Here is a 21,986-nt window from a genome sequence, read left to right as displayed (position 1 = left end):
ACTGACCTGTTAGTTGCTCGGGAAAATGATCTAAATGAAAACACCACAACACAATGATATTACCGGTTCTGTCTTTTTTTCTTTCAGTCTAAGTAGTAACACTAGAGGCTATAAGGAAAAAAAGAAATTTTAACAAGCCACAGCGCCTGCCCAACCCAAATCTCTGTTGTGCAAAATAGTTCGCACATTGGCCTCTTCCCTTTCAAGCTTCTCCAACAAGGAATCAGGACACAGTCCATGAGTAAAAGCTCCACCTTCCATCGATAACTACCATCATCTCTTTAATATCACGTTGCTAGAAACTGTTCTTCTATTATAGTGAACTATCACCAACAAAGCAGTCAAGCTATTTAAAAATTACAAGCAAAGGCTGATTATGTAAAGCGACTATCAAGGCACTTTAAATTAGGATTCACATTCTTGAACAAATGAGAACATTCAAATTATTGCATTATATATAACGATGTAATAGCCACATTTAAATATTTCTGACTGAATTATTCCTTTCTAAAAATTATTACATTGATAAGACAAATAATACAAGAGACATTCCAATTACTCCACTGGTCATAGACAGAGTATTTAAAAATAATTAAATGAAACTTACTGTGTATTCTGTTTCCACAGGTTCATTTGAAGAAGAGGGGAAAGAAAAGAGACAAAAGATGATTTAGACCATGCTTATATGCAGTATAAAACCACAGAACTAACAAATACTGATGAACTATAATTACGAAAAATATACTAATGAAACTTCCATAAATACTGAATGTCTCCATGTTTGCACTGAAATTCTTTCATGATACTTCTGTGGCTGGGCAGATAAGAACAGTCAGACAAGATTCAATTACCCTATAGGTTTGTGGCTAATTAAAAACCAAAGAGTTGGCATTATAAAAGCAAATGAAAGACTAATAATTCCAGTAGAGCATTTCATTAACCATAAAGGAAATCTTTCAAGTGGAAAAGCAGCTTTTGTAACCAATAAGAAGAGCTTGTTACGATGATGTTGAGGTGGGATTTCAAATGTTAGTGTGTTTGAGGGCAGAAACCAAATCTTCTGAGCTTTTTTGGCCACAGTTTCCAGGACAGTATTCAGTACAAACAGTTTATTATCATTGCATTGCAAGTGAGAGGCAAATCGACCTTAAGATTTTCATATTATCTAATAGCAAAGGAAGTCATCTGGAGGCAGAGAGAGAATCTTTTATACAAATTATAGTCAAAATTTGGAGTAGTAAAAACAAACAAGTTAAAATAAGCAACTTGTTTATAGACAAATCATACCTCTAAAGTACTTGGGAATTATTGAGGAAACAGGGAAATAAGAATCATAAAACCTCTGGAAACGTCTCTATAAAGATCTTCACCTTCCTTCTCCATAAGTTTTTTTTTTTGTTTGAGTTGGAGTCTCGCTGTGTCACCCAGGCTGGCGTGCAGTGGCACAATCTTGGCTCACTGCAACCTCCGCCTCCTGGTTTTATATTTTTAGTAGAGACGGGGTTTCACTATCTTGGCCAGGCTGGTCTCGAACTCCTGACCTGAAGTAATCCACTGGCCTCGGCCTCCCAAAGTGCTGGGATTACAGGAGTCAGCCACTGCTCCTGGCCCTCCATAAGCTATTCATTGTAACTCTAAGAAGGAAGATGGAATGGGCTTAGCTTAGCCCCTCTGACACCTGCCATCTCTGTGTCTGTGTTAGAAGTGCTGATGACCTGCAAGTAAGAAACCAAAAAAGGAGAGGGATACTACGGGGCTCCCACAAGGCCCTGCTTGGATCATCAACTGTAAATCAGTGAAATTCAACAACGCTGTGTCCTTGCATTCACTACATGTGGCATACAGTTGTACTAAGGACTTACCTGTAATTGTGTAGGGATAATAGTTCCAAGCCTTCTCTGTCACATAAAATATTTTGGGGACAACAGCTCTAGCCCAACTAGGCAGTTTGCTAAGAGGAAAGAAAGAAAAAGGACAATTAGAGTCTGTTCAGAGTCTCACCACACTATCACATTTTTCTGGATAAAATGCTAGAGAAATCAGGGGGATGCTGGGGCATCTCTTTTCTCCACAGCTGCCCTTTCCCCAACTCTTTGGTGTCTGTCATAGTTAATTGCTTCCCGTGCATATTCAAGTGCTCTCAAAATGTGTAAAGACAGAAGGCCTGGCGGGGGGACTCCATCAGACTGTCAGCCCGTCCCCTTCGGATTTGCAAAGACATGAGAATTCAGGGCCTGAAGGGTTCCATGTCTGGAGGGTTGGCCAGCCTGACCTTTGTCTCCTAGGAGTGGTATCCTGGAATGTTTACGCCCAAACACTGGCAGGGAGAGGAAGCTAATCTTAGAGATAGACGTCAGCCTAAGCAACCCATACAAGTGACCTTTTGAAAATGGACAAAAGCAACAGAGAGCAGCAACTTGGAGATAGGAAGAGGAACAAAATCTGGTTGTAGTGGGTTGAATTGTGTCTGCCCCAAAAGATACATCCACATCTTCACCTCCAGTAACTGTGAATATGACCTGATTTGAAAAAAGGCTCTTTGCAGATGTAATTAAGTTAAAGATCACAAGATGAAATCATCCTGGATTTAGGGTAAGCCCTAACTCCAATGACTGGTATCCTTATAAGAGAAAGGAGAAAGAGATTTGAGACTCAGAGACACACCGAGGGGACGGCCACACGAGGACAGAGGCAGACATGGAAGTGGGGTTGCTGCAAGTCAAAGAACCCAAGAAGCTGGGACAGAGGCACGGGACAGATTCTCTCTCAGTTTCCCCAGAAAGAAACACCACTGCCGACACCTTGATTGCGGGTTTCCGGCCCCCAGAACTGCTAGCGGATACATTTGTGTTGTTTTAATCCACCTAGTTTGCGGCAATTTGTTTCGGAAAGTTATTACAAAGCCAATAAAATGACACAGCCATTCCTCTGGAGCAGTCATTTGCAGAAAACAAATTCTCAAAAGGCACAGGTCCCATGGTCTTTTGCAAACCAAAAACCAATGAAGTTTTGTTTTTCTTCAGAGGCAAACCTTAGAGAACAGTGCAGCCCCAGCTAATTCCTTAAATATTATATTGAAATATATACTATTTCTATTCCTTAAGACATATCTGCATGATTTCATTTTTATCCTAGCCCAATAATCAAGGGTTTCTGTCCTTCCAGAGGTTACCATTTGCTTCTTTCCTACTCTGGGGCCTATAGCTAAGCGTCTGGGCCGCTCATGTCTAGCAGTCGATCAGATCCAGGGAGACTCCGTAGACTTTCAGCTTCTTAGGGCTACATGTTGGCCATAAGAAACATCAAGAAGCGGTTCTGAATTCCAAGATGATAGAACCAGGAGGCTGGAAGGCACGTGGAGCTAATAGAATCCCAAGTCTCAAACCCCTCTTGGATGTGAAATCTAAATGACAATCAGAGCCTGTAAAATACTGCGTACCTTGCCTGTCTTTTCCAGTTGTTTCTCTTATTTCTGACAGTAACCAGGCCTGGCTTTTGAAAAGACAAAGATGGATTCTCAGTGGCTGGCCGGACCTAACTCATAGCTCCCGGCTGTTACTCAGGGTTAAAACAAATGGGAAAGCAAAGCTCCCCGGAAGCTGAGTGAGTGTCAGACGAAGGCCCCTGCTCTTAGGTGGGCTGTGAGGAGTCAGCGGAAGCAGTTTGATCATTCATATAACAATCCTTGCTGTTCTGATGCAGAATTTTTCACTCCTATAAAATCCTCTCTGCAGTAACTGCTCATTTCCCTTACGTTCACACTGCTCAAAAGGATGGGGTTTTTATAGCTTTCGCTGATGATGTATTCCATCCATCACCAAAGTTGGAGTGCAACTCAGGTGACGCCGACAGTGGGAAAATTGCACTGGCTCGCTTGCAGGAAATGGTCATGAGCAAAACTTCCTCTGGTTCCTTCCTGTTTGCCCCCATACCCTAGCGCAATATGCCAATGGTAGTGTGGGAAGATGTGGATTCCAGTTGCAGACGGGTGATTTTCTTGTGCTTTTAATGGACTGACACAGGGATGGAGAATCTCCCTCAAGTAAGCCAGGCATTATTTAGCTTAGACAAAACGCATATGTCTCCCTATAGTACTAAAGCCCATTCTCCACCCCTCTTGAGGGCAGGGGTTCCATCTACACTACACCCCTCCTCAAATTCACTCCAATCCTCCTGCATAGTAGTACTCTGGGGCCCAAGTACCTCCTCACCCCATAATTCATTCCCTATAGCATTTTAAAAGCCTCCTAGCAGAACCAGACTCCTAAGCCACAATCATTTTCTAGAAGAGAGGTGAAAATTATTGGCAATTTTCCATCCACGTCGAGACTTTTCCTATTTGTAAATGGTCCCTCAGGACCCCAGATTCTAGAATCTATTTTAGGTGTTTCAGTCACCAACTTATATAGGATATGCAGCATGATAATCAATGATCTTTTCCATTGAGATGACCTAAAAAACCACGATCATTTAGTCAAGATGGTTGATATTTTATGGAACTCTTCTTCCTTTTTTGGGAGATGTCTTGCTCTGTCCCCCAGGCTGGAGTGCAGTGACGCAATCTTGGCTCACCGCAACCTCCGTCTCCTGGGTTGAAGCTATTCTCCTGCCTCAGCCTCCCGAGTAGCTGGGATTACAGGCATGCACCACCACACTCAGCTAATTTTTGTATTTTTAATAGAGACAGGGTTTCACCATGTTGACCAGGCTGGTCTTGAACTCCTGACCTCAGGTGATCTGCCCGCCTCAGCCTCCTTAAGTGCTGGGATTACCAGCATGAGCCACAGCGCACGGCCTGGACTCTTCTAATTAGTCTAGAAAGGAGGTTCCTTCTGGTATTTTCCAGGCCAGGTACGAGAGGCATTTGCAACAACTTCCATGATGCGCTATTTAAATATTTTTAAGCCCACTAACAGATCTTCTCTCAGCCCCCAATTTCCTCGGAGCACATCATTATTCGAATCATTTGTCTGAAAGCAAAATTTATTTTTCCCTGCAGCAATGATTTATCAGGGCCTGTAAAGGAAAATGGAATTAAATTAGTCCCCACTGTTACTGTCACTTTCATGATGTATACTGTCACACAGCCTACAATTCCAAGAAAAAGTCTGTCAGTCAAGCTCACTCTCAAGTGTCAAACAAGAGCCTCTCTGTTAGAAAGGGAGCAAGTTTGAATCAAGTCTCCTTGGTCTATGGGCTAGGGTCAAACCTCCAGTGGCCCATCTCACCAGGGCTCAGGCTTTAGAGACATTGAGGAAAAAGAGGGGCAAAATGATACCATAACCAGCGTCGTATTCCCCCAGATGCTTTGTCAACGCCTCCCAAAGACAGACTTTTCAAAAGCTTTGGTTTCTTACTTACTTACTTTATTTATTTATTTGAGACAGAGGCTTGCTCTGTCACCTAGGCTGGAGGGCAGTGGCATAATCTTGGCTCACTGCAACCTCCAGTTCCCAGGTCCAAGCGATTCTCCCGCCTCAGCCTACCATATAGCTGGGATTACAGGTGTGTGCCACCACGCCAGGCTTATTTTTGTATTTTTAGTAGAGACGAAGTTTCACCATGTTGGCCAGGCTGATCTCAAACTTCTGACCTCAAGTGATCCACCCACCTTGGCCTCCCAAAGTGCTGGGATTACAGGCGTGAGCTACCACGCCAGCCTGGATTCTTAACTTTTAAACGTTGGTGTGAAATAGAAACTATCAATGACACAGCCAAATGGACAACTCATCTGGTTTGCCTGAGACTTCCCTGGTTTTAACACTGAAAGTCTCATCTACCAGAAAATCCCTCAGTTCCAGGCAAACTGGGATGGCTGGTCACCCTAGAACAGGGGTTCTCGCTAGAGGGAGATTTTGCCACCCTCCCCCCATCCCCAGGAGACATCTGGCAATGTCCGGAAATTTTCGGTTGTCTCAACAGAGGTGGGGTGGGGTGGGCGGTGCTACTGGCATCTGCTAAGCAGAGGCCCAGGATGCGGCTCAACCTCCTATGATGCACAGGACAGGCCCCAACCCCCCACAACAGCAAATAAAGATCCAGCCCAAAGCATCAGCAGCAACAAGGTTTAGAACCCTGGCAGATGTCTCTCATGTCATAAATTCCCTAAGGCTCCCGAAATCACAGCTGACTTGATAAGAAGGTCCTGGGGCAGGCGTAATCTGAACTGGTCTTGGGTTAAGGGTGTTTACCTACTTCATAAAGAGCTTCTGGAGCAGAAACCTAAATCATCCCTCCATTAGAAGCTTCTGGTACTTTACAATCCCCATGATCAAACTTCCCCCGGTACCTAATGTCACATTGCAATGTATGCTCACTCGGGCTTTGCTCCGGGAGGTTTTGAGCACCATTAGGCCAAACGTATTTATATGGAGTCTAATTTCATTTTCTCAACAGGGGTCAGAATTATGGCAGTCTTAACTAGAAATTTTGTTTTGTTCTTTTCTTTTTTCTCTTTCGAGACAGGGTCTCGCTCTGTTGCCCAGGCTGGAGTGCAGTGGCATGATCGTGCCTCTCTGCAGCCTCGACTTCCTGGGCTTAAGTGATCCTCCTCCCTTGGCCTCCCTGGTAGTTGGGACTAAAGGCATGCACCATCACACCCAGCTAATTTTTAAATTTTCTTGCAGAGATAGGGTCTTACTATGTTGCCCAGGCTGGTCTCAAACTCCTGGGCTCAAGCAATCCTCCCATCTCAGCCTCCTGAAATGCTGGGATTACAGGCACGAGCCAGTGCACCTGGCCTTTACCAGAACTTAAACATTCCCAGCAGAAAAGACAGTCCTGGAATTTTCTTCTAGACAGCGTGCCTAAAATCTACCACATTCTGCAACGAGATTATGCTCAAATAACTGCAGCTCGTTTTAAATAGAACTCTGCTACCTTCATATCCTCATTTCTCACAAGATAGTCCAGGAGGAATATACTGACCTTTTGTTTCCTCATTGCACTGAAACTGGCAATTGACATCTGTTTGATTCATAATCAATTGCCCCCATTCAATTCTATGTGCAGTGATTTCTGGGGTCTTAAAATATATTCTCCAGCTGCTCTGATTCATTTAGTTACTCTTCTAAGTGATTGTTCTGGCTGGTCTTTTAGTTGTGCTCTTAATGTAATTGTTTATATGGCAGTAGGGAAGTGAGCAGTTTCCGGACCAGAGCTATCACCTGTTGGAGGCAGGGCTGCCGAGGCCTCCCCTGCAAGGACTGGCCAGAAACCGAGTTCCTTGAACTTGGACTCACAGCCCCACCCCCAACCTCCCTGCTTAAAAACACAGTTTGTGTCAGGATTCTGGGAAAAGGGGCCTGCCTCCTGCAGGTTCCTGGAAGGCTCCTGCTTGGACAGCATCAGGGTCATGTGGCCAGTGTGCTGAGAAGCCCCTGGCGAGGCGACACAGGACACACCATCATCCATCAGCAGTGAGGCAGAACCAAGGTGGAAAGCCTCCTGGAAAACCTCTGAGATCTCAACCAGGCCTAAGCATTCTGTTTCTATGATTTCCCACAGGAGCACGGGGAGGGGGGCCCGGCAGCATGAGAGTCCCTGGCACGTTCTTAAGTACTGAGATGGGGACAGAATAGGATAGCATGGACTGAAAGGTTGGAAGGAAGCACCTCATGTTCTCTATTATTTTCCATAACACTTATCACCTTCTATGTGTGCGTGTGTGTGTGTACATATATATATATGTATGTGTGTGTACATATATATGTATGTGTGTGTACATATATATGTATGTGTGTGTACATATATATGTAAATAATATAAATTATATGTAATATAAATAAGTATACAGACTATATAAAATTATATATTCTAGACGATATACGGTTTTTTGGGGTTTGTTTTTTTTTGAGATGGAGTCTTGCTTTGTCAACCAGGCGTGGCACGACCTCCACCTCCCAGATTCAAGTGATTCTCCTGCCTCAGCCTCCTGAGTAGCTGGGACTACAGGCGCGCGACACCACTCCCGGCTAATTTTTTGTATTTTTCGTAGAGACGGGGTTTCATCGTGTTAGCCAGGATGGTCTCAATCTCCTGACCTCCTGATCCACCTGCCTCGGCCTCCCAAAGTGCTGGGATTATAGGGGTGAGCCACTGCACCTGGCCAATATACTGTTCTTTATTATGGCTATTGTGCATTGTCACTCCCAAGCGGAATGCAAGTCCCACCAGGGCAGGGATCTTTGTTCTGTTCACTATTGCAACGCCAGCACCTGGAACGGTGCCTGATGCCCAGCAGGTGTTTCTGTCTCTCTCTGCCTGTGTATGTGTATGTGTGTGTGTGTATATATGTATAGGCTATGTATATAGTCTATATATTCACATAGTCAAGTAACTTGACCAGCTATTACTAGATAAGGAGCCATCTTTCAAACATAGCATGGGTAGCAGCTCATATATTTTGGTAAAAAATAAAAAAAAAATGGATAGAGAGACCCATATTTTATGTTATTTATTTTCAGACAGAGTCCTGCTCTGTCACCCAGACCGGAATGCAGTGATGCAATCTCAGTTCACTGCAACCTCCACCTCCTGGGTTCAAGCAATTCTCATGCCTCAGCCTCCAGAGTAGCTGGGACTACAGGCATGCCACCACACACAGTTAATTTTTGTATTTTTAGTAGAGATAGGGTTTCACCAGCTTGGCCAGGCTGGCCTCAAACTCCTGACCTCAAGCGATCTGCCTGTCTCGGCCTCCCAAAGTGCTGGGAGACCTATATTTTAGAAGCAGGGTCTCACTTTGTCACCCAGGCTGGAGTGCAGTGGTGCCAACATAGCTCACTGTAACCCTGAACCCTTGGGCTCAGGCAGTCCTCCTGCCTCAGCCTCTTGAGTAGCTAGGACTAGAGGAGTATGCTACCACGCCTGCCTATATCTTAAACTTTTTGTAGAGACAGAGTACCACTATGTTGCCCAGGCTTATCTCGAACTCCTGGCCTCAAGGGATCCTCCTGCCTTACCCTCCCAAAGTGCTGGGATTACAGGCGTGAACCACCATGCCCGGCCTCAATATATATTTTTTGAATGACTAAATATTGTCTTTGTATATCTAGAAGTTAATAATTAACATAGAGATTCTTGGGAAAATAGCATGAAAATGAGCTATTTGGTCAGAGTCTATGTCTCTGACACTTTCTCTATTGCCTGTTGCCCGGGCAGTGGAATCTCTCAAAGCCACACAAGTTCTGGGCACTGAGCTTATTTTGGAGAAGATCTGGGAGAATAGAAAGCAGAAATGGGAAAGAGAGACGCAAGCTATGACCACAAGGTTCTACCAACAAGCTGTTAGGTAAAAGGACCGGCTGGTAGTTTTGCAAGCCCATCAGTTAAAAAAGGGTTCATGACTTACGAAAGCTTTATCCTCTCCTACCCAAAGCCACCAGAGGCCAGGAGACATTGCCGTGGAAGGCAAGGGCCACGTAGCGGGAAAAATGTTCTCTCCCTGAAAATCAATTCAGGCATTAGGCGGAATCACCGTTAGAAGCTGGCAACCATCCCTGACTGGCAGCTGCCAGCACAGCCTAATTAATCCAGCAGCCAGGGTGGTGAAGAACATGACACTTCATGGCTGAAAAACAAGCCTAAAAATAGCCTCCATCTTTTCTCCAGTGCCCCTCCACCCCCATCCCCATTCCCTCCCCTCCTGGGCTTCAGTGGGAAGGGATCCGAGAGATGCTAGTGATTAAGTGAAAAGAAAAGGTGACAAAAGAAAAGTCCACCTTCATATGTTTCTGGGTGACAGGTTTTATTTAGAATCACTATTCTAGAATTTGATTTGTATCATGCCCCCATTCCTTGGATGCCAGTTGTAACCAGGATTTTTGAAGATGAGCCAAGGCATACTACTTACTTGGTTAACTGAACTGGATCAAAAGCTCAAGTACAGGCTGGGCGCAGTGGTTCACGCCTGTAATCCCAGCACTTTGAGAGGCCAAGGTGGGCAGATCACCTGAGGTCAGGAGTTCGAGACTAGCCTGACCAACATGGCGAAACTCTGTCTCTACTAAATATATAAAAATTAGCCCGGCATGGTAGCAGGTGCCTGTAATCCCAGCTACTCCGGAGGCTGAGGCGGGAGAATCACTTGTACCTGGGAAGCAGAGGTTGCAGTGAGCCAAGATTATGCCACTGCACTCCTGCCTGGATGACAGAGCGAGACTCCCTCTAAAAAAAAAAAAAAAAAGCCCTAGCACAACTACCGAATGTATTATTGTATTAGTACTAATGTAAATGTACTAATGCATTAGTACTCATATACCAAGTATAATAGGCAACCATTACAATATATCAACAGTATGTCAGATGCTGTAGGAGGGGGCCAGATGAAGCAATCTCACAATCTCTGGGAAATGAGAGGCATGTATTAAAAGGATGAATGGCATTTTCAAAGGACATTAGACCCAATTAAAAAACTGGCAAAGGAATAGACATTTCTCCAAAGAAGATATACAAATGGCCAATGAACACATGAAGAGACACTCAACATCATTAGTCATTAGAGAAATGCAAATGAAAACTACAACGAGATACCACTTCACACCCACTAGGATGGCTATCATCAGAAAGACAGACAATAGCAAGCGTCAGTGATTATGTGGAGAAATTGGAGCCCTATGGCATTCCTGATGGGAATATAAAATAGTGCAGCCACTTCGGGAAACAGTTTAGCAGTTCCTTTCTCCCATTCACTGGTAGCCCAGGGCTCCGTCTGGGAACCCAATGGGGCACTTGTGTTTGGGATTTTGGAACAAGTGATGGAAAGAAAAAAGGGACAATTCAGATCTACTCAGGACAGCTGTGGTGCTGATGGCTGGGGGCAGAATGAAGCCATCTGGCTCTACTTAAAGATGGCTGTCATCATGGGGCTGTTGATTTCTGCCCACTCTTAAGCCTCCAGATGATCCTGAGGACTCCTAACATCTTTCCATGAAATGTCCTCTCTGCTCAAGAGACTCAGTTTCTCTTGCTGGCAACTGCGGACCTTGACTGCTAAAGCCTCACGCCTCCTTTTTGGCCTGTCTCCCACTCATCCCCCATAGACAATGTAACCACCAGCCAAAGCGGACCAGAGGTCGATAGACGGGTGTTTACGCTCTCTTTGCTTAGTGATAATAATTATTGTTGACTCTAACTCCCCTTTGAGCAACTTTCTCATTTCCACATTAACTAGAGAGTAGGCTCTGATTACACAGGCTTTGAATATTTCCAGTGCCTCTAATAATTACTTTAGGCAATCAATAAGGCAGTTTCTGAATGTGGTTTGACTTCCCATACAGATTGATGTAAGGAAGAGAATCCACTCACTATGCCGGCTCAAGTGTTCAGGTCCATAGGTCAACGATATTTCTCTGTGTACATTATTAAATGGGCACTGGGAACATCTTAGTTACGGCCGGTCCAACAATCAGGACCCACTCCCCTGTGGACTTGCGAAAATGCTGGAACCAAATGGCCTTGGACCGTACCTTGATCAGGAGGCAAGAACCATGACCATGGCTTATTTCTTAAGGGATTCTCTCCAATGCCTGCACAATGTGTTGTACGTCGTACATTTCAGCTAATACTCGTTTAATGAATTACGATTCTGAAGCAGCCCAACCCACAAGGCAGTCACATGACTTATGCATGTAGGACTTGAGTCACCTTGAGGTGGCTCTAGGTTGTGACGATTAAGTAATGGATTTGGTTTTCTTGTAGGATTATGGGGATTTATCTAATTCATATTCTGTCAATTTTTTTCTTTCTCTCTTGCTAAATCATAATCTTACTGGTTCTAAAATATGCATCCCTACTCTACCAAATACGCCAAAAATACAAACTTTTTAAAATTATGAAATGGTGGACCTGGTTTAGAATGGTGCAAGCGTAACTAAAAATATTTCTTTTCTTGTGCCTCATTGGTTACCTATGCATGCTGGAAGAGAATCAGGACAATCGATGTCTGACAGATAGTCTGAGTGTCGAAAGTTAGGGTTGAAAAGGATCTTCCAGGTTGTCCACCTTAACCAGCCACCCAATATGTTCAACCGCCTAATAGATGTCTGAATCTCCTTCAGGACAAACCTGAGGAACAGGGTCTCGCTCTTGCTGAAACACCTCCAGCAACAGCAAAATCCACTGTAAGGCATTCTGAGATGGTTTGTGTGCTTGGAAATGTCTTCCTTAACCTGAGCCGAAGTCTTTCTCCTGGCATTCCTACCCACCGGCCTTGGTCCCATTGGTCCTGCTAAGCGAGGTCTTGTGGCGTACATAGTTCTGATTCTTCTCCATCTAATGGCACCATGATACACCCAAGTCTAGCTTTTCCAGGTTAAGTATCCTTGATTTCTTCAGTCGTTCTATCACTTGAGTTTCTAGTTCCTGAGTTACTAGATATAGTTTGTCTATATCCATTTTAAAGTGTGCCATTTAGGAACAGATAAAAATATTCCAAGTATGTTTTGACTAGTGGAAAATTGGGCGGGATTATCAAGTACATGGTTTTAGATATTTTACTTTACTTTTATTGATGCAGTTGAAGAATAATGTTTGCAGCTGTATATCTATTACATACACACTCATAAATTATTGTGTATGTATATGTGTGTGTGTGTATATATATATAAGTATAATTGCTTCATATTGAATTGTCAACTAAAACTACTGTATTTCTTTCAAACAGGCCATTGCAAAGTTATTAGTATTTTATCCCATACTTATATAATTTGTATTTTGGGATCCAAAGATAAGACCATACACTTGCCCCTATTTAATTTCATCTTGATAGAAAATGGCCTGTAATTCCAAACTACTGAAGTTTTTCTGGATCCTCACTCAGTCTTTTATTTTATTTATTTTTATTTTTACTATTATTTTTTGAAACAGAGTCTGGTTCTGTCCCCCAGGTTGGAGTGCAGTGATGCAATCTTGGCTCTCTGCAACCTCAGGCTCCCAGGCTCAAGCAATTTTCACGCCTCAGTCTCCTGAGTAGCAGGGATTACAGGTGCCTGCCACCGCTCCTGGCAAATTTTTGTATTTTTAGCAGGCGGGGTTTCACCATGTTGGCTAGGCTGGTCTCGAACTCCTGACCTCAAGTGATCCATCTGCCTTGGCCTCCCAAAGTCCTGGGATTACAGGTGTGAGCCATCGTGCCTAGCCCTCACTCAATCTTTTAAAGTTATCACCCTTCCTGGCTGTGGGTTTCTCAAGGGTATGGATATCTTCTAGATATTTAGCCAGATGTTGGCTTAAAAAATCCAGTAGGACCGGCTGGGCGTGGTGGCTCACGCCTGTAATCCCAGCACTTCGGAAGGCTGAGGCGGGTGGATCACGAGGTCAGGAGATCGAGACCATCCTAGTTAATATGGTGAAACCCTGTCTCTACTAAAAAATACAAAAAAATTAGCTGGGCGTAATGGCGGATGTCTGTAGTCCCAGCTACTTGGGAGGCTGAGGCAGGAGAATGGTGTGAACCCAGGAGGCGGAGCTTGCAGTGAGCTGAGATTGCGCCACTGCACTCCAGCCTGGGCAACACAGCAAGACTCCATCTAAAAAAAAAAAAATCTAATAGGACCAAGTTCAGACTTCTGAGTCACATTACTAAATCACATTATTTTCTAAGTTACACATAGAATTTTCTCTCCTGGTTGCCACTATCCATCATCCATACCTTTTGTTATTCAATCAGTCACTAATCCACCCAATTTTGACAGTAAGCAGGTTCCATTTCTCCACCTAATTTACTTTTAAAATATTATGTTTAATTGTGGAGAATTTCACATACATAAAAAATCAAGAGAAAGGTAACAGACATGCATGTATCTGCCACCCAGAATTTATATTTTCGATTTTATTTAAAATTACAGTAAAATAGACCATTTTTGGTGTACACTTCTGAATTTTAACATTACCATTCAGATTTAACAAATTAACATTTCCCTATATTTGTGATGAACTTTCTTCTTTTAAAAAAACGAATAGGCCGGGTGTGATGGCTCACACCTGTAATCCCAGCACTTTGGGAGGCCAAGGTGGGAGGATCACTTGAGGTAAGGAGTTTGAAACCAGCCTGGCCAACATGATGAAACGTCATCTCTACTAAAAAATACAAAAATTAGCCAGGCGTGGGCGCACACACCTGTAATTCCAGCTACTCAGGAGGCTGAGGCACGAGTATCTCTTGAGCCCAGGAGGTGGAGATTGCAGTGAGCCAAGATCATGCCACTGCACTCCAGCCTGGGTGACAGAGCAAGACTCCATCTCAAAAAAATATATAAAATAAAATAAAATAAATAAAATGTTGTAGATACAGGTAAAGTTTCCTCTCATGCCAACTCATTCCTCTCTCTTCCCAAAGGTAACCACAACTTGAGGGTGGTTTCTCCATGTTTTGATGCTTTTATTACATATGTGGTTGTCTGTAAACAATATCTATAAATGTAGTAATATTATGTATATCTTTAAAATAGATATAAATGGCATCATATTATATGTGTATATATACATTTGTTTTTTGTTTCTTTTTTGAGACGGAGTCTCGCTTTGTCGCCCAGGCTCAAGTGCAGTGGTGCAATCTCAACTCACTGCAACCTCTGCCTCCCAGCTTCACGCCATTCTCCTGCCTCAGCCTCCCGAGTAGCTGGGACTACAGGCGCCCGCCACCACGCCTGGACAATTTTTTATATTTTTAGTAGAGATGGGGTTTCACCATGTTAGCCAGGATGGTCTCAATCTCCTGACCTCATGATCCGTCCGTCTCAGCCTCCCAAAGTGCTGAGATTATAGGCGTGAGCCACCGCACCCGGCCTTGTTTTTTTTTTTTGCAGCTGATATATTGCACATTATGCTGTGCATTTGAAATTTATCAAAGTATGTCTGGTTCATTAAGTTGAACTGCTGTGGAATTTTCCATTAAGTGAATGTGCCATAATGTATTCCCATTCGCAGATATTTGAATCGCTTCCATTTCTTTTCTATTGCATACAGCATTAGGACTAATCTCCTGGTAAATGTCTCCTTGTGTACAGTGCAAGAATTTTTCTAGGGCTCTACCTAGAAATATAATTGTTAAGTGGAATGTATATATGTTTTCAACTTTTCCAGTTGCTGTTCATTGCTCTCTAAAGAGGTGATATCAGTTTATATCTCCTACTAGCATTGGAAGTGAGTTGTTTTCACGTATCTTTGTGAACACCTGACATTAGCAGATTTTTAAAATTTTTGTCCATCTGATGTGTGTAAAAGAGGATGCTATTGCTGTTTTATTTTGTGTTTTCCTGTTTTCTAATAAGGTGAGAACTTTTTTCATGTATATATTACCCATTCACATTTCCTTTTTTCTGAATTGCATGTTCAATTCTTTGCCCATCTTTTGATTGGATTATTTTGTCTTTTTTTTTTTCAAAGTGAAAAAAAAAGGATCTCTAAGAGTTGTTTTTTTTTTTTTTTTTCAATTAAATACTAGTCCTTGGTCTATATGTGCATTTTCAAATACTTACTTCCAGGCAGGGATGGTTCTTTTTTTTGTTTTGTTTTGTTTTTGAGATGGAGTCTCACTCTGTTGCCCAGGCTGGAGTGCAGTGGCGCTATCTCGGCTCACTGCAAGCTCCGCCTCCCGGGTTCACACCATTCTCCTGCCTCAGCCTCCCGAGTAGCTGGGACTACAGGCGCCCGCCACCATGCCTGGCTAATTTTTTTTGTATTTTAGTAGAGACGGGGTTTCACCATGTTAGCCAGGATGGTCTCCGATCTCCTGACCTTGTGATCTGCCCGTCTGGGCCTCCCAAAGTGCTGGGATTACAGGCGTGAGCCACCGCGCCCGGCCCAGGGATGGTTCTTTTAATTTTGGTGTCTTTGGCTATGCAAAGGTTTTTTTTTTTTTAAACTTTTTATGTGTGTGTTTTTTGCTATGCAAAGGCTCTTAATTTTAGCATTGTAATATTAATGATTGCATTTATTTATGTTTTATTTAATTAGTCCTAGTCTACTATCCAAATAATATAGCTACTTGCATATATTTTCTTTTGATTTTTTCACATTTAGGTTTTTAATCAATCTGGAATTTATTTATTTATTTATTTATTTATTTATTTATTTATTGAGACAGGGTCTTGCTCTGTTGCCCAGGCTAGAGTGCAGTGGCGTGATCTTGGCTCACTGTAACCTCTACCTCTAGGGCTCAAACAATCTTCCCACTTCAGCCTCCTGAATAGCTGGGACCACAGGTGTGTGCCACCACACGTGGCTAATTTTTGTATTCTCTGTAGAGATGGGGTTTCACCATGTTGCCCAGTCCAGTCTTGAAATCCCAGGCTCAATTGATCCTCCCACCTTGGCCTCTCAAATTGTTGGGATTACAGGAATGAGCCACCATGCCCAGCCATGGAGTTTATTTGTGTGTGTAGTGTGAAGGAGGGCTCTAGTCATTCTTCCAATTAGAAGACTAGTCATCTCAACATCATATACTGAGGAGTTCATCTTCCCCTCAATAATTTTATGCCAGCTCTGTTAAATACAAAGCACTAATAATGGCTTGGATCTGTTTTGGGGCTACTTTGTTCCATGAGTTTGTTTAACTCTGCTCTAGTACCCCACTGCCTTAATTACTTATATAATTACTTAGGCAATTAGTTAATTAGCTTTATAATGACATCTGGTAGGTCAAGTCCCTCCTTCAGCTTTCCAAATTGTTCATATGAATTTTACGAATATCTCCTCCAGTTCTTTTTTTTTTTTTTTTCTTTTTGAGATGGAGTCTTGCTCTGTCACCCAGGCTGGAGTGTCTTGGCTCACTGCAACCTCCACCTCGCAGGTTCAAGCGATTCTCCTCCCTCAGCCTCCCAAGTAGCTGGGACTACAGGCGTGTGCCACCACGCTCAGCTAATTTTTTGTATTTTTAATAGAGATGGGGTTCCACCATATTAGCCAGGATGGTCTCAATCTCCTGACCTCATGATCGCCCACCTCGACCTCCGAAAGTGCTAGGATTACAGACGTGAGCCACCGCACCCAGCACCAGTTCTATTTTTTTAAAAACAACATGTTGGCATTTTAAGTTAATTTTATTAAATTTATAGATTGATTTGAGATTTGATGCCAACTTTGTAACATTTCCCATCCATGAATATGGTATATTTCACTATTTGTCTAGGGCTTTTAAAATGACTTCCACAAATGTTTTACGTTTTTCTCCAAAAAGATTTTGCATATCTTGTAGGCTAATTACTGGGTAACTTTGTTTCTTTTTCTATTATAAATAAAAATGTTTTAAATTATATTTTCTCTATTTTTCCGGCTGTATAATAATGCTGTGGATTTTTCTATATGGATTGTACCCAACGATCTTGCTGAATTCTCATATTGATGGCAACAGCTGTAAAAAATGTCTGAAATTTCTATCAGACAATCATGTTATCTGCAAATGATCATTTTGTTTCTTCCTTTCCTCTTTATTTCTCTCTTGTTTTATTGCATTGGCTAGGACCTTTACACAATGTTGGACAGACATAGTAATAACAAGGATCCTTAATGTGTTCCTGACTTTACTCCGAATAAGTACACAGATTTATTAAATGTTAATTTCATCAATTTCAGGGGTAAATCTGATTAGGTCATGATACATTGTTGTTATTATTATTTTCTGAGGTATTTTATTCGCTAATGTTTTATGTAGTATTTTCATGTCTATGTTCTCAACTGAGATTGGCCTATAAGTTTCTTTTTGGTATGGTTATTGTCCAGTGTTGTTATCAAGGTTCACTTGGTAGGCACTATTAGTGTTCTTTCCAACAGTTAGCCCCCATACTCTCCACTTTCTTACACACAAATCATGAAGTGGGGATACATCAGAACAGATTCTCTTTGAATAGCAAAGTTATTCCTTGAACATCCCTCTTTTTATCAAGGAGGAAAAAATCTTATGTCTCATTGGCCAGAACTAGGTCACATGGCCATCTGTAGCTGCGAGGGTGGCTAATTATAGTGAGTATTTGACATTTCATTTTACCATTCAAATTTGTGTTTTCTATTTATCATGCTTTTTGTAGGCTTCTCTTTTTTGTTTCCGGGCCCTCTGTGGATTGATCAAGTTTTCTCTCGGAGGTTATGGATTATTTTACTACCCCTTCAGAGATTACCTTTATATTTTGAATATGCATACTTGTCTCAGAAAATCTAAAATTAGGCTGGGCACGATGGCTCATGCCTGTAATCGCAGCACTTTGGGAGGCCAAGGCTGATGGATCATTTGAGGTCAGGAGTTCAAGACCAGCCTGGCCAACATAGTGAAACTCCGTCTCTACTAAAAGATACAAAAATTAGTCAGGCGTTGTGGTGGTGCACATTTGTAGTCCCAGCTACTCAGGAGGCTAAGGCACGAGAATCGCTTAAGTTCAGGAGGTGGTGGTTGCAGTGAGCCGAGATTGCACCACTGCACTCCAGCCTGGGCAATAGAGCTGGCTATCTCAAAAAAAAAAAAAAAAAGGAAAATCTAAAATTAATCAATATTTTTTCTAATTCCTAAACAATATTAGCACCTTAAAGTGCTTTTTACTATAATTATTACCCTCCCATCTTCTGTGCTATTGTTGTCTTATTATTACTGTTTTTAAAACATCCTACATCCATTCAAAGATTTACCTAGTTGTTTATCAATTTCTTCATTTATTATTACTTCTAGAACTCCCCCTCCTTCTTCCTGGGCTCAGTTTCCTCTTTCTTACAGCACATCCTTTAGTAGTTCTTTCAATACGGGTCTCAGAGTTAGTAAACTCTCTCAGCCCTTGATTGTCAAAAATTATTTTTATGCCTGATTCTCAGTTTCAACTTTCCATTTATGTGGGCCTGATACCCTAACCTGTTCCCCATGGGCATGACATGCCCAGTCCCTAGATGTCAGAACCCACACTCTTCTGATGTCCCCCCAATGCCCTTCGTTAGCATTAGCAGGTCTGCTTTCCATTCCGGTTTCAGTTTGCCTGTTTATTTCTAGCCTCAGAGGATTTCCCTTTCTTTGTTTTGAGCTCAGCTTCTTTACATAGTTATATTTCATCCTGTTTGTCATGGGAGGTGGTGGAGGGTCCCCATTAATCTTTTTCCTTACTATTACTGGAAGTCCACATCTATTTATAACAACTTTCCCTCTTACTAATGTTTATTACTCTTCTTTTAAATAAATACGAAATAAATATGATATGACAAAACAGACATGACAGGGACAGCTGGATGCTTCTTATTTTGTTTCAGCAAAACTTATAAAGTTCCTAAAATTCTTCCTGATTTTCATATATAAGGAACATTCTCCAGGTAATAACTTGAGAGAATGCAATTGTATGCCAAGAAATGGAATTTTCCATCGGTTTCTATTTTCCTGCATCTCCCTCACTTCTCTTTGCCCTGCAGAGGTGATCCCCGAGGAGAAACCTGCTCAGGATTTGATTTACACCCTCCACACTAAGAATGCCAAAGCAGCATATTGAGAAACCTGTCTCTATAAAGAAAGCATGCCCAGGCCAGACCCAGAGCTCAGTTGCCCCTGCAAATCAACAGCTGGCTGGACACTGAACTGGTTCCAAAGCCTAGGAATTCACAGCTACTAATAGATGAATGGGACCAATCTCATTTGCATTTCATCGTGACTCAGGAATTCCCTGGTACTGCATCTCTGGGCAAATTAAAACATCATTTTAATCAGCTCATGCCCTTCACTGTCAGGACACGGGTCTGGGAGACTTCCATCCACCCTAGTGACAGGAACCAAAGTCTCCCATCAAGAAGGAATAGTCCAATTCAAGCTGCTGGGGAGTGGGGCCAAGGCGAGAATGGGACTCTAAATATGGTTCCTCTCAGAGACGTCTGACCATGTCCGAGGCCCTGAGAATGGACAGTCACTGGTGTCAGTGAATAAACTGGGGCACTGCCCAGCTAGGGGCATTGGAAATACTTTCTGGATAATCACATATGGGCCAATCGGAGATGCCATAGGTAGGGGTAAAAGTATTCATGAAATGGCTGACGTAAGACTTGTTTGCTGGAACAGACAGTTAATTTCAACAAAATATATTTCTTTTTTTTTCTTTTTTTTTTTTTTTTCTTTTTTGAGATAAGGTCTCACTGTGTCGCCCAAGCTGGAGTACAGTGGCATGATCTTGGCTCACTGCAGCCCTTAACCTCCCAGGCTCAAGTGATCCTCCCACCTCAGCCTTCCGAGTAGTATAGATGCACACCACCATGCCCAGCTAATTTTTGCATTTTTAGTAGAGATGGGGTTTTGCCATGTTACCCAGGCTGGTTTCGAACACCTGCCCTAAAGTGATCTACCACCTTCAGCCTCCCAAAGTGCTGGGATTACAGGTGTGAGCCACCGCGCCTGGCCAGGCAGATTCTGCTTTCAAAAGCAACGAGATTGGTGGTTGTAGACTGTGGATGTAGTTACTTTCCAAGTGACCTTTTCATCCCAGACACCCACAGCCTCACTGTCACACCAGGGGGTCAGGTGGGCAGGGGCTCTTGGGCAGAACGCAGGCTGCCATGACTCACCTGTTGAGATACACCCGTTTCTCGGTGAACTGCCCGTTGCCATGGTGAGGGTCCTCAAAAGGCTCATTCTGGACGACCTCCACCCCTTCTCCCCGGTCACTCTGTTCATGGCTGTGTTTGCTGATCATGTACAGCTGTCCAATTTTGTACTACAAAAACAGAGTCAGAGACAGAAAGGTCAGCCCCCACAGCATGCCCCTGACGTCCCCCTCCAACCACGGCTTGGCGAGCCACTAATAACATCAGCACCTTCTGCTGAGAAGAGAAAGCAGCCACATGGGCCTCGTGTTACTTTTCCTTGGGAGCTAGGGAGAGAACCAGTTGTGAGTAGAACGTGGAGACGGAGTGTTCCCGTCAATATTTTCCATCACCTTGGCAAATGCTCGGCAGGGTGGCTGGCAGTCTGTCAGCTTTGGCAGCCGATGAAACCTTGGGAAGGGGGACACTGGAGTCTCCCTTTGCATTCTACAGGGTGAAATGGAGCTAGAGTCCTGCTTGGCCTAAGACAGCCAAGGGTGTGTGATTTCTGCCCTTGCTTTCTGCCTAATTAGCGGCATTGCTGAACATGGAGCATTATATATCATCTACTTCTTCTATCCTCCCTCTCTCAAAATGCTCAATTCTCCCGGAAGCCTCTGTCCCCTAGAACAGCGGTTCTCAAAGGTGGCTGGATATTAGAATCACCTGGAAGCTTTTCAAAGCTCCAGAGGCCCAGGCCCCACCATGAGCAGAGCCAAGGTTCAGAATCTGAGCCCCCGAAGGCTGCTCCTTGCCGAGGACCACCTACAGCACCTTTAGCTCCTTTTCAGCCAATTCCATGAAAAGTGTGGAGCCTTCCAGTCCAAGGCCCCAAAAATCACCTATCTTACCCTAAAATGCTCATGTGGAGCAGCCTACTATATGAACATTTTCTGTCCTTTCTTCCTGTATGAGCTATTCTATCTGCCTTCCTGCCTCTCTGAAAACCCTAGGGCCAGCAGGCATTTCTTCCCCCAGTGGACTTTCAAAGTGGCAAAATGAACTTGATGGAAAAGAGAGAGTGGGGGGTGGGGAGAGAGGAAGGAGGAAACTAAACAACTTTTGCATGAGGCACAACCCTGCTCAGAGTCAGGACGCAGGACGATGCGATCCTGCTGCCGTCCCTACTAGAGACAGACACTGGGTCATGACCACCGACGCCTCTGGGATGGTGGAGTGGGGCCTGAGTCTGCAACAAACTAATGAGGACTTGGGGTTATTCCCTAAGAATCTGCAGGGATTCGAGTTCCCTGTTTGTCTGTATAAGAGACAGAAACAGATTTTAAATTAAGGGGGCCGATGAAATGTACAAGTCAACAGTGCAGTTAGTTTCACAGCTGAGAAGACACATGTGCCCGAAGGTCTCTCTCTCATTCTCAAGCAGGAGCAGGGACGGGAGTGTGAAGACGCTCTGAAAGGCTCTGGTCTGCAGCCAGCCCTAGGGACTGAGC

The 21,986-nt window shown here is 43.3% G+C and overlaps 1 protein-coding gene across 1 annotated transcript in view; it reads right to left on the bottom strand.

Moving 5' to 3' along the window:
• Positions 1-21,986, bottom strand: part of PITPNC1 (phosphatidylinositol transfer protein cytoplasmic 1) — a 316,307-nt gene that overhangs the window by 140,935 nt on the left and 153,386 nt on the right. The window contains exons 2-4 of the mRNA XM_005584753.5: positions 20,518-20,666; positions 1,863-1,951; positions 608-615 (exon numbers count right to left, since the gene is read on the bottom strand). Of these exons, the coding sequence (XP_005584810.2) occupies positions 608-615; positions 1,863-1,951; positions 20,518-20,666 (246 nt within the window). The remainder of the gene's footprint in view (positions 1-607; positions 616-1,862; positions 1,952-20,517; positions 20,667-21,986) is intronic.

Source organism: Macaca fascicularis, chromosome 16 (genome assembly GCF_037993035.2).
Source record: "Macaca fascicularis isolate 582-1 chromosome 16, T2T-MFA8v1.1".
Taxonomy (NCBI): Eukaryota; Metazoa; Chordata; class Mammalia; order Primates; family Cercopithecidae; genus Macaca; species Macaca fascicularis.
Note: the sequence above shows the minus strand (reverse complement) of the source record. Positions and strands in the feature narration are given on the sequence as shown.